Source organism: Metopolophium dirhodum, chromosome 6, assembly GCF_019925205.1.
Source record: "Metopolophium dirhodum isolate CAU chromosome 6, ASM1992520v1, whole genome shotgun sequence".
Lineage (NCBI taxonomy): Eukaryota > Metazoa > Arthropoda > Insecta > Hemiptera > Aphididae > Metopolophium > Metopolophium dirhodum.
The window spans coordinates 13,198,658-13,211,464 of NC_083565.1; the positions used below are offsets into that span (position 1 = coordinate 13,198,658).

General features: G+C 30.9%; 2 protein-coding genes across 3 annotated transcripts; both read right to left on the reverse strand.

Annotated features, from left to right (window-relative positions):
- Positions 1–5,409: 5,409 nt before the first annotated feature.
- Positions 5,410–6,576, reverse strand: LOC132946550 (histone H3.3A). The gene is made up of 3 exons (XM_061016600.1): positions 6,424–6,576; positions 5,862–6,150; positions 5,410–5,624 (listed from the first exon to the last, which is right to left on the reverse strand). Exons 2-3 carry the CDS (start codon positions 6,141–6,143, stop codon positions 5,496–5,498), a joined length of 411 nt encoding a protein of 136 aa, XP_060872583.1. The 5' UTR covers positions 6,144–6,150; positions 6,424–6,576; the 3' UTR covers positions 5,410–5,495.
- A 110-nt stretch (positions 6,577–6,686) lies between these two features.
- Positions 6,687–12,073, reverse strand: LOC132946549 (uncharacterized). 2 transcript variants are annotated; one of them, XR_009664737.1, is made up of 8 exons: positions 11,662–12,073; positions 10,545–10,814; positions 9,860–9,917; positions 8,938–9,138; positions 8,760–8,875; positions 8,015–8,695; positions 6,993–7,085; positions 6,687–6,826 (listed from the first exon to the last, which is right to left on the reverse strand). XR_009664737.1 is itself a non-coding variant. In XM_061016599.1 (7 exons), exons 2-6 carry the CDS (start codon positions 10,781–10,783, stop codon positions 8,062–8,064), a joined length of 1,248 nt encoding a protein of 415 aa, XP_060872582.1. In that variant the 5' UTR covers positions 10,784–10,814; positions 11,662–12,073; the 3' UTR covers positions 6,725–7,085; positions 8,015–8,061. The 2 variants fall into 2 exon arrangements, 1 of the variants encoding a protein (XP_060872582.1); XM_061016599.1 differs by having other exon boundaries at positions 6,725–7,085.
- Positions 12,074–12,807: the final 734 nt, after the last annotated feature.

The window sequence follows — 12,807 nt, forward strand, 5'->3', positions numbered from 1 at the left end:
AATTTATTGCTATTTTAAAATATCATATATATATATTCTATATACGTAAGTAGCAATTAATCAATAATTAGAAATGAATTCATAATCTCCTTAATCCTTATCATTCGACAAAATATTATCTTTAAAATTAAACTCTGTATCGTGTATACTAAATCAACAATGTGATATGTATACTATTATAATAATGTATGGACATCTTACGAAGTTAATCATGTTAACTATATTTGATGACATATCAATGTAAATACCGCATGGAAAAAAAACTTGAGGTTTGTCAAGGTGAACACTATCAGAAGTAAAACGATCTTAAGTCATGAATATTTAAAAAAATAATAGTATATTATATTAGTAATCAACTCCGTTGGTTCAGTGGTAATACACGCCTCGCGGTAAGTTGTTTTGCATATCTAAGTTGCCTAACTATTTGTAACTTGTGAGCAGTGGGCAAGTTCACGTAAATAAACCTATATTTTAGTTGTGCGCATATGCGTGTCTACAGGTCGTTCCAGCCATACACGGGCAAGACCTGCACAATTTAACAACAAATTTACTTTACCAGACATCCTAGCTTTTTTTTAAAAAAGAATTTCCCCTTAAATACATCTTTTTGAGTGCTTATTTTAAAAACGTTTAAAACAATTTGCGGAAACTTACCGTTTAAAAGTCATTGAAATAGGTAATGAGTAATGACTGTCGGTATTACAGCATAGGTATGGCTTAAATACACGACAAATAGCGCTAATCATTAATTTCGAAATTTAAGGGTGATAATGCAAAACGTGGGATTACCAAAAATCAAATTCAAAATGTGGTATTGCAGGTTTTGAAAAGGCAATGGCAATAGCACGTTTTAAGGTTGTTCCTATTTCTGTTGATGCAAAACCCAATATTGCCGGAAATACCACGTTTTGAAGAAAAATGTATTATTGGCAATACCACGTTTTGCAATGATAACAAGTATATGCCCCAATACAAATAACGTGGGCAATAATACGTTTTGACTTGAACATGGTTGAACATGATAATACCACGTTTTGCTTTGAACCGGGTTCACATTACACGACACGGTGTAGAGTGAACCCGACTTGAATGTGGCAATATCATGTTATGCATTAAACATCAGTTTTAAAATCGATTTTATTCACAAAAGTAATCGATACAATTTGATTCTGATTGCAAAATCGAATTCCTCACATTCTTTCCCATAAAAATCGATGTTTAAATCGATTTTCGAAATTTTGGCAAAACCACGTTTTGCATTGTCGCCCTTTAATTATAGTGTATGAGTAGGCAATCATGCACCATGCGCGGGCAGGTGTCATATACGATAGACCTATTAAGAAATAGGTTATATTTCTTAATATGTCAATGGTAGTTATAATATACAACATTGCATTTTGCAAATTTTTCGGTTTTTTAGAGGTATGAATACCAACCGTTTCTAAGGAGTTCAATATAGGCAATTTTCTATTTGTTTGCATGTGGGTCGTGCAAATGAGTGCGTAGAAAGTGAAGCGCACCCGCACGACACATATGTTAGTAACGCAGCACGACTTTACACGTCATTAATTACAAATGTGAATTCTGAAACTTAGTTTCGTATTTCCAATAATATAGCTTACTGAATGACATTACAGTCTAGGTTTGTATAGGAGTCGATCTTCGATATTTTATTTTCAATGTCCAATATTTAGCTCTAAGACTTGTGATATTTTACTTCCCGAGTTTAGTAATGAAAATATCGAAAATTGACTTTTAAGTTGTAAACAGGCATAGATTAACTTCTCTTCTACAATATTGATTTATTATCAATATTATATGTGTATTTCATCTCAAACCACTCAATAAACCATATTATTGGAAATACAAAAATACATTTCCATAGAATTATTGTTCAATACCGTGTCTGTGCCGGTTATTTATTAAGGAGTACAATTTAGGCAATTCAATTTACATGTTGTATCGGCCTCGCGCGGAACGTGCATGTGTGTGAGTATGTAAATCGATATTAGTGTGAGTGAGCTATAAATGCTTATAATTAAAGGCGCAGATAAAGATATTGTGCATGCAAAAGTCAGTGATTGACTTCGGTGACTATTACCAAAGCACTATTTTGATGAACAAAAATGCTTTTACAGGAAAAACTCTCACGGCCTCACGCCTCGTTGACATGTCGGATTTTGGTGATTTTTTTTTTATCTAAAAGATGAGAAGTTTTTGCAGGTTGGATCAAAGCTTGAATTTTTATTTTACTAATAGTAGTAGAAAAATACGTTTGAAAAAGAACAAATATTGTGCATTATTCAAATGCATATTACAGTTTCTATAATTATAATTTTCAAAATCGAACTTTGATCCGACCTAGAAAATGTTCTCTACTTTTAAATAAAAAAAATTAACGAATCCGACTATTCTACAGGGCGTGAGAGTTTTTGTTTCAAAAAACGCACCGGCTCCGACCCCCTTAATAAATACGATAATACCATTATATACCTATGTGTTAAAATATAAATATGTAAGTATAGTGGCTTTCTATGCCAATGCCAACCGGCTTCGGTCGCAAAATTTGAGGTCCTGTGCAGCTGTCTCTCGGTTGGAGGCTTGGCGTGGCGTAATGGCAGGGTGGCCAGCTGCCCACACCAAATTGTTTGTTATTGTTCACCTGTTAAAAAGTTCAATGTGGTGTCGTTTTGACAACAAAAGTTAAGAATTATTAGTCGAAAGAAAGAAAATAGCTCACTAATATTTTCTCCTTGTTAAAATAATTTCGTTGTTTAAACTAATCGGTTATACGTAACGTTGTAATTAATTACATATGTAGGTACCTAACTACCTAATTTTTTTTTAATGTAAATGGTGATCAGAGACTTACCAAGGGGGCTTAGAAAGTACTCTAACCTGGAAAATGGAATGCAAGTTTGCCAATAAATATTAAATAACCTCTTATATACTCATACTCAAATAATATACATTATGTTTGGCTTTATTATACAAATACGATTAGTTATAATTGATTACATTTTCGTACGACATATATCTGACGAGGTTAAATACACTGTTGTTTGTTGGCCTATAAAATATTATTTTTAGAATAGACGGGGTTTTTCGTGTTTTGTCACAATATTGTTATGCTATATATGCCATCGTCATGATACGTCAATATATGTTATAATCAGTGCCGCAATTAGGATTCTTGGGGCCCCGGACAAAGTCAATGCATGGGGCCCTGAGGTCTAATGCCTATGTATATAATATTTTTTTATAGGTTACCTATACAAAAATGAATAATGATGGTGATTTTTTTTCAAAAAGCCTAAAAATATAATGTGAAGGCCCACCACACAGTGATTAGTGACCATTTTATTTAAAATTTAAAATAGATCCGGGGCCCCTTGAGCCAACGATTAGCGGCCCTCTACAGGGGCATTGCCCCGGCTGCCCCTGTGGTTGTTGCTACACTGATTATAATATATATAAACGTAAACCGTCTGTCGACAAAATAATATTTAAATTTAACATATTACCACGGACTAAGTCCGTGCATGTTACAAATTACAATGTTATCACTTATGATTATTGATCTATGTCCAATAATGGTATTTTCCACAAATTACTAATTAGTACACGGTCTAGGGTCTGGCGATCCATTCCTACATGATACACATCACATATTCGCATATTAAGATAACGTGATACCCGCATGTATTGTCTCCGTCTTACAAGTGCATAACATAGCAAATTTTACGCTCAGCAAAACACGTATAGCTAATTAAAAATTAGTGTAAATTCAAAATTGACCTCTTATAAAATCTAAAGGTAAGATTATTATCTAGCCAATCTCATGGGCCGTTTATTATATTTTAATTTTAAAGCGAGTTCTGAGTATTTTAAGATCTACAAACAATTTACAATTTTAAAATACTCATAACTCGCTTTAAATGTAAAATACAATAAAAATCCCATGAGGTTGTCTAGATAATAATCTAACCTTTAGATTTTATAAGAGATCAATTTACTCTAATTTTTAACTAACGGAACTACACGTGTTCGTTCTGCTGAGCGTACAATTTACTATGTTACGCACTTATAAGACCGAGACAACACATGCGGGTATCACGTCCTCTTAATATCATAAATGATTTTTTTAGGCAAATTAAAACTGTTAGATATCTGATTCAATTATCTAATTTAATAATTTAATGTCCACAAGGAAAATTATCAAATATAATATGTATTAAGAAATTAAACATTTTTGAAAGTCTGATGGTGATACGAGTGACCGGACAACGATCACTGCACATTCCCTTCCTCCGACCGCTTACATAGGGGTCTTTTGCTAAAAACTGAATCAGATTTTAAATTATTTGATTAAAATTCATTAGTATTTTGATCTTCATAAGTACAACGGTTCGTATTATTGTCAAAGTCGTTATTTTTATATACCTAAAAGTTTCGATAGAAATTTAAAATCTCGTTGGCACGATGTCTGAATTCGGCGCTGCTTCCAGATTAACTATTTCCAATCCTGGGGTGGTTCTATATGACTCAATTTCGTACGGGCATAAAATATATACCTATATTATATTTATAATTAAGCTGTAGCCTATATAATTTTTTAGCCTTAGATACGGTTCATAATTGAATACGAAAAAATATGGATTTTCTTAATTCTTTTAAACAAAATAGATTATTAACTATTTAGATATTTTGGTGCTAATATAGTACCTATGTGGTCTACATCGTCTGTGTGATCTACTTGCAGATAATGCAAAATAAACTGTATGAACTAGTGGAACCTTGGTGAAGAATATGGTTTATATGTATATAAATGCCCGTATTTGCGTTGTTTACTCTGCCTAGAAAAGCAGAAACCAATATAATATGGAAGATTTAAGGAATAATATATACTATATACTTCAGATTATATGTATTAATTCATGACATTTATTTAAAGAAATGAATATTACGTGCATTTATGTATGTATGGATAGCAAAACAATAGCAAACACAAAAAAAAAAAAAAAATGTCTTATATTTTGAAAACTAAATTCTTAAGCAACAGAATTATTTCTTACAATAAATAAAACATAAAGTAGCATAACTTAATATTGTTTCAATTGTACGATAAATGAATTATTACATATAATTTACTTAGTTGCCTATTTATTCAAAATGTAATAATTATATTATGAAGTTATGAAAAAAAAGTTTTATGAACGACTTAAAATAATAACATTTATTGTATGTAATATAAAATGTTGCTACTGTTGTTCAAAAAAATTGTTTCCTTAAATGAACACTTACTTATAATTAAATATGTATAAAAAAAATAAGGTTTCCTACAAATTAATATTACACACACACACACACATTGATAGTATAGCTAGTTATTATTTCTTTTTTGAAAAAAAAAAAAAAATGTATATGTAAAAAGATAACCCAGGAAAATTGTCAAACGAAAAAAAAATACAGTTGAGAGGAATGTGATGGATATTTTAGGCTCTTTCACCACGGATACGTCTAGCCAACTGAATGTCTTTGGGCATAATGGTGACACGTTTGGCGTGGATAGCGCATAAATTGGTGTCTTCAAACAAACCAACCAAGTATGCTTCACTGGCCTCCTGAAATAAATACAATTTGGACATTAGAAAGTGAAAGGTTAGTAATTAATAATTATATAGCTCAATAACAAAATTATCAATCTGAAATTGTCATACAACAAAAATACTAATTGAAAACAATATGAAATCATTGAATTCAAACCAAAATGGAACACTCCGTTGAAACAAATTAGCAATATACCTAGATTATTTAAGCTAATTATAATATAAACGAGGCTCATAAAACACCAATAATACCTGCAAAGCTCCGATAGCTGCACTCTGGAAACGCAAGTCGGTCTTGAAATCCTGGGCAATTTCTCTGACCAAACGTTGGAATGGTAACTTGCGGATCAGCAACTCGGTGGACTTTTGGTAACGACGGATCTCACGAAGAGCCACGGTACCGGGACGATAACGATGAGGTTTCTTTACTCCACCAGTGGATGGTGCACTTTTCCGGGCAGCTTTGGTGGCCAACTGTTTACGGGGAGCCTTTCCTCCGGTGGATTTACGAGCGGTCTGCTTAGTACGAGCCATGATTCAACTGAAACACATCGAAAATCAAAACTACCTGCATTCTAACACAAAAAAAAACGCAAACACTCCAGGTAGGAGCCGGGGGTTGGGTTAGGAAAGAGATGAGCGTTACGTCGAAACGTCACGCCAAATGCCTGGCCGGATTTATGAGAATATAAATCGAAAACTCGGCCGAGCTGGTGGCGGTCCGAAGAGGCCACACGGACGTCGTGTAATGGCAAAAGCTAGAGAGCTGACGGAACGGCTCGCGTGGAGTTTTGAAATACGGGAAGGTACTTACTACGCGTGAGCGGTGGTCTGGGCGAAATCAAAAGACAAAAACGAACGGCTGTTGAACGATGGACGTGAAAGAGCGGAGACGGACCACGACACGACAATGAACTGCAGTAGCGATTACACAATGGCGACGGTTTGTTTGTGGTGGAAAGGCCGACGTCATTGAACACTGCACTGGCGGACGGGTGACAGTAACGAGGCCGCCGATTGGCCGACAGGGCATCTAACAGGCCACGCGATTGGCGAGAATAACGGACACGGAGATTGGACGGCGTCCGCGCACCGTTGCCAACATGATGTTGCCGCGTTTTTATTTTCCACCGTAACTTTTCGCGCCAAAAACGATGATCAAAATAATTATTTGAAAAATTGAAAACGGCGAACGTTCAACGGTCAGCTGCTGGCGTCTAGATTCCGATTTAGGTCATTAGTATTATTTTATCATACGAGTAACTTGCACACACGTGTTTCGTTGGAAAATTACGAATTATATAAATTCTTTTTTTGAATACAATCATCAAACAACCATCTAAACGTGCAATAACTGAAGTATATAAAATAACAAATACTCACAGTTGTTAAATCAAAACATCCTGAACAGCACACATGATTGTTAATTTGTGATCAATTTTTGTACAGTACAATTGTTCCATAAATGTGTACCACCTTTTAAAAAAAAATTAAATGTTTGTAATAAGTATGTCATTAAAGAGTATGCTAAATCATAATAATAATTAATATATAATTATATAAATTATAATAAGTATTATATTTATATGTATTTATGTTATAAAACAAATGTAACTAACAAATTATTGAAAATACTTTGATCTAGGTCTTTCAAATTGGTGAAATTTTCTAAGCTTGAATTAAAGGAATGATTTATAAATCTTTATTATATACAAAGTTGGTGTATTTTTCAAACGGATTTTTTTGTTTTTAACTGTTTCAAGTCGTTTAAAACGTTGTTTTAAATAAAATAAATTATTTGAATTTTAAGCAGTTACTTATTCCAAATCTTAAAAGTATTTGAATGGATGTTTTATGTGAACATTATATTATGATTATATTAACTATTAAATAAAAACATTTTAAATTTGGTTATTTATACAATAAAGTTTTTTATTAAAATGAAGGATGGTAATAGATATGGTTTAAAACTATTTTTCCTGAAGTATATCTAGTATTATTTATTATTAATAATAAACTGAAAAAAACACAATATTCACTTTGATTTTACACTGTTTCAAACATACCTATGTTTTATTCATTTAAAAAAAATGTTTTAAACATATAAACCCTGAATCTTGATTATATATTATTAAATGAGTGATAATTATTCAGATATTATATTTAATTTTAAAATCTATTAATTCTTAATTACAATTTATGTGTAAAGATTTGGTTGATCTAAAGATACTGATTACTTAAATGATTATTGAAATAATATAAAAATATTGTAACAACCAAAAAAATATTTAAATGTTTTAAATTAGTTGTTGTTAACACATTAAATTGGTACAAACTTATTTTTTTAAAGTTTAATTCACCAAATATTATAAGTTTATAAGTTTTAAAAATGGGTAAAAACTTACCAGTCCACAATGTTATAATTTTTTAAAACAATATGAATATTTTTAAATCATTTGTGTTTTTCTTTAAATTGTTCTCCAAATGAATGCAATGCATTCAATAACGATTCTTTGGAAGTCAAACTATCTTTCATTGCTAATGTATAATGTTTGATCGCCGACTTGAAATAACTTGGGTTTGATCCAAATTGTTTCAAAATTCTTTCATTAACTGTATCATAATCAGACATTAATTGATTTAATTCATTCTTATTATTATCATATAATACATTTGGTGTATCTATATTTTCAACCAAAATGTATTTATCATATTCTTCAGGATATCCAAAATTATCATTTTCATTTGGCTCATTTTTTTTATTATCTTCAACTACAAACTTTGTAACCATTTCTGTTGTATTATCAATGATTTTATTATTTTTGGAAGATACTTGTGAAATACTAGAATTACTGTTTTGCTGTGTACTGGTAAAATTGTCGAAATGTGTTATATTTAATTGATTTTCTGTTGTATAAATCTCCATAGAAGTTTCATTACATTGTATTTCTCCTTGTGTCTCTTTTTCAATAAAACATAGTTTCATTGTTTCTTCAAGCATATGGTTATGATTATGATAGAGTGTCACGATTGCTTTAAGATGAATCAATATCACATTATTATCAGCCATTGTATTTTTAACAGACCTAAAATTTATTACAAAATTTAATTAAACACTATAGTTGTATTTATTTATAAATTAACACTTACAAAGCTTCACTACATGTTTTTATTCTTACAGTTAATGTGGCCATACATCCTGTGTGTTTTGGATGAGCTTTTTTATACTTATGGGGATATGTATTATGAATGCATCTATAAACTTTCTAAAAACATTTTTAGATGTAAAAAATAAATATTAAATAATTTTAAGTTGTTGAATATTTACATTAAATATAATTTTTTGGCTCGGTGACTTAGTGTACGATTTAACTCTGTAGGTAACCTTAGATTTTTGTTCCAATTCTGATAACCAACCCAAAAATATATCGTTAGTGCAATCAGCAATTTCAAATGTTGATTTCAATCCGTCATTTTCCAAATATTGTATGCAACTCACTTTGTAAACATAATCGTCAGGTACTAATTTCTAAAATAATAAATAATAATGATATCCCATTAATCTAATATTATGTTTGATATTTTAAGTGATGTCAAGAAATGTTAAATTTTCAAATCAAACCAAACTAAGCTTGGGTTTGTATGATTTTGTTTGAAAATTGAATAATTATATTAATTACATACATTAATCCAAAATGTCTATATCTGATATCCTATGGTTGATTATTTTAATGTTGTATGCATGCTTTTGATTTATATAGTTCATTTTAGGTTTAATTAATAATTTTAGAAATAAACTGACTATAATAGACAATATTCAAAACTATTAATTTATTTTAATCCTATTATACTCATAAATTAAGTCTGTAACCCCAAAAATGTTTTAAATTTTACTAATTATAGATAAATAACTTAATTTTTACTAGTTTGTACTTAGTTTATACTTTAAAGGTCTGTCTTAAAAGTTTAAATTTTGATAAATAAAACACACCATTATTTACCAATTATCAAATTTAAGGGAAAGAATATCTAGGGAATTTTATAGGTTTATAATTTATATTGATATTTAAATTTGTCATGTTGCACATGGGTCAGAGGAAAAAAACAAATACTGTGATGACATCTTCTTAAAGCTAAAACAAGTAATGGGTTATTACTACATACAGGGGTATGTCCTCTTAAATAACAGTGTTTATAATATGTAACAAATTAACCGAGTTTCTTTCAAATTATTTAAAAATTAATAATACCTTTAACAATGGATAATCGTCTAAATTGCTGGGCTGAAATGTTATGAATTTAATAGATCTGAAAATAAAAATAAATTATTAATTGTTAGACTTTAGTTGTAGGTACCTGAATAACCTAAAATGGTTGATTATTATGTACAAATTTATAAATAAAGAAATAAGTAACAATGATCAGATGATTTACTTTCAGAAAGAATAATTCAAACAACATAATATTACATTGATGACTGGCATTAAATAATATAAAAAACTGGCCAAGTGCGAGTCGGACTTATGCACGGAGACTTCCGTACCATCATCAGCTATAAACATGTTGGCAACACTACTTATATTATATTCTAAGATTTTTAGTATTTGCTGTTATAGCGGCAACAGAAATACATAATCTGAAAATTTCAACTTTCTAACTTTTATGGTTCATGAAGTGACAGATGGACGGACAGTAGAGCCTAAGTAACATTGGCGCAACTAGGGGGGGGGCTAGGGGGCTTAGCCCCCCTCACAAAGATTTAGCCCTCCAAAAATATCCCATATTGATTTAGACATAAGCCTCCAATAGGTTTTTTTAATAAATAGTTTTGTTAGCCCCCGAGAATTTTAACCCTAGTTGCGCCTATGCTTAGTAATAGGGTCCCGTTTTAACGCACGGAACCCTAAAAACAAAGTATACCTTTAGTTTACTCACTTTATGGTCCTTAAAGAGGCCGTGATGTTCATTTTATGTTTTACCCTTTCATGTCGTCTAAGTGAACTTCTTTCAACAAATAGTGATTGACACTTAGGACATTTGTGTATGGCTTTCTTAGTGGTGGTGTTGCAGTTATTTGAAATAGGAGCTGTAATTGTGTTATGTATATTCCTCATGTGTCTATTTAAATTTTTTTTGAGAGTAAAATCTTTGTTACATATATCACATTTGTTCATGGTTAATATTGATAACCAATTTTTGGTTAACCTAGTGAACAAAAAAATGTAATTGATTGGTTAAACTTATAAATAATTATTACAATCATAAAAACTGGTAATACTTTGTTAATCGTTTTATGATATATATTATTATACAAATAAATCATTTATAATTATATCTATTTGTATCTAAAATATGCAATCTCTATGAAGAATAAAATAATTTGATATAATTTTAAAATGTATTTTCATAATAACTAATTTATACTATTCTTCATACTCATTCTTAGCCAATTATATATCTAATTGAAGAAAACATTATTTGCGACTAGGTATTCTTACCTATCAAATATATTATATTTAACAGAGCTATGCAAATATTTGGTGGCTTATCTCCAAAAGCTTCAATTTAGCTCTCTGTCTTACACACGCACGTAAAGACAAAACGCGTTTATGCAGTCCGAGCAAAACTTGCTCAATTTTGGTGTTAGAATAAAAACACCTATTACAAAATTAAAATGTAACAATATTTTGGAGGGCAAGATGTTGAGTTTTTATTAATAAATTTAAATTTTGAAAAGTTAAAGGTATTTTAAAAATGTTGAAATGTTAGCTATTACTTAATTATATAATGAACGTTATATTGGGTATAAAGGAAAAAACACAACAACTTGCCCTCAGAATTATTGTCACAATTTAATTTTATAATAGGTTATTACTCTAGAACCAAAATTGAGCGAGTTCTACTCAGACTGCGTAAACGCATTTTGTCCATGTCGTACGTGTGTAAGACGGAGACAACATAAGCGGGTGTGACGTCTTCTTAAGTTATATTGGTTACTATTTATAAAAACATGATTTGATTACTTAATCAATTATTTAGATGAAATATGTACCTAATACGAAGACAATTAGTTGGTAGTTTGCTTAGTTTGATGTAGCTGGATGCCAAGTAATGAAGTAGGTACAGATAAGTTATAACTGTATAATGTTTTAAAATAAATAAAATATGAAAATAGTTACATAAAAGAAATTTGAAAATACTTTTGTCACACTTGAAAGTTAAACACTTAAACTTAAAGCCGGGTCTACAATTCCACACAATTTTTTTGAAGAAAATTTTCTATGACAAGACAAAACATACGGTATTTACTAACAATGTAACAAGAATCAAGACGCGAACAATTTAATTATATAAATATATTATAATTTACAATACTTGTCACTTGTCAGCACCGCAAAATAGATATAATTAATAATTATTAATTGTCAGCAGTCAGCACGGTTCAAAAAGATAAGGTCGGACAACTATACATTATCAGCATTCCGCTTAGTGAGGGAAATTTTGCCGCTGTACAATTGAGCGCTGCCCTGCAGACTTTTTTTTAAGGTTATGGCTACTATAATATAGTATTATACAAGTTTAAAATAACATTCGACCATTATTATAAACCAACTATAGTTTATATGGTCGGAGAAAATAATATAATAATATTATAGTCCATAAAAATAACCCCGAATTCCATATAAATATTGTTCTTAACCTCAAAATAAGTCTAGCCGGCAGCGCTTTTGCGGCAACTTGGGAAATGTTTTTGTCTCATTAAGCGGAAATTGGCGGGAGGGTGTCGTCGGACCTTATCTTCCAAGACCGTGCTTCGAACCACGGACCTAACCTAAAATATAATGGACTGGAAACAACATGGTGGGCGGGTGACGGCCCGCAAAAGGTTCCTCTGTTATCATCAACAGTCAACACCCATAGTTCAATGTTTTCAGCTACCAGTGGTTTTATTTAGCGTCACATTTTGTATCTCAGTCCGTGTTTTATACGGATGGCGCTGTAAACTCTCAATAATTATGATCGCGACCACCAGCATTTGCCCCTTGAACATACTTTCGAGGCCACTGATAAGCTGCTCGTTCCCGGTCCATTAAATCTTGGTCCGTGCTTCGAACATACGTCATCTCTTCACTATACAATATCGTGCTCGAACATAATAATATTATAATTTCACGACTACAACTACTCCGATGTACTA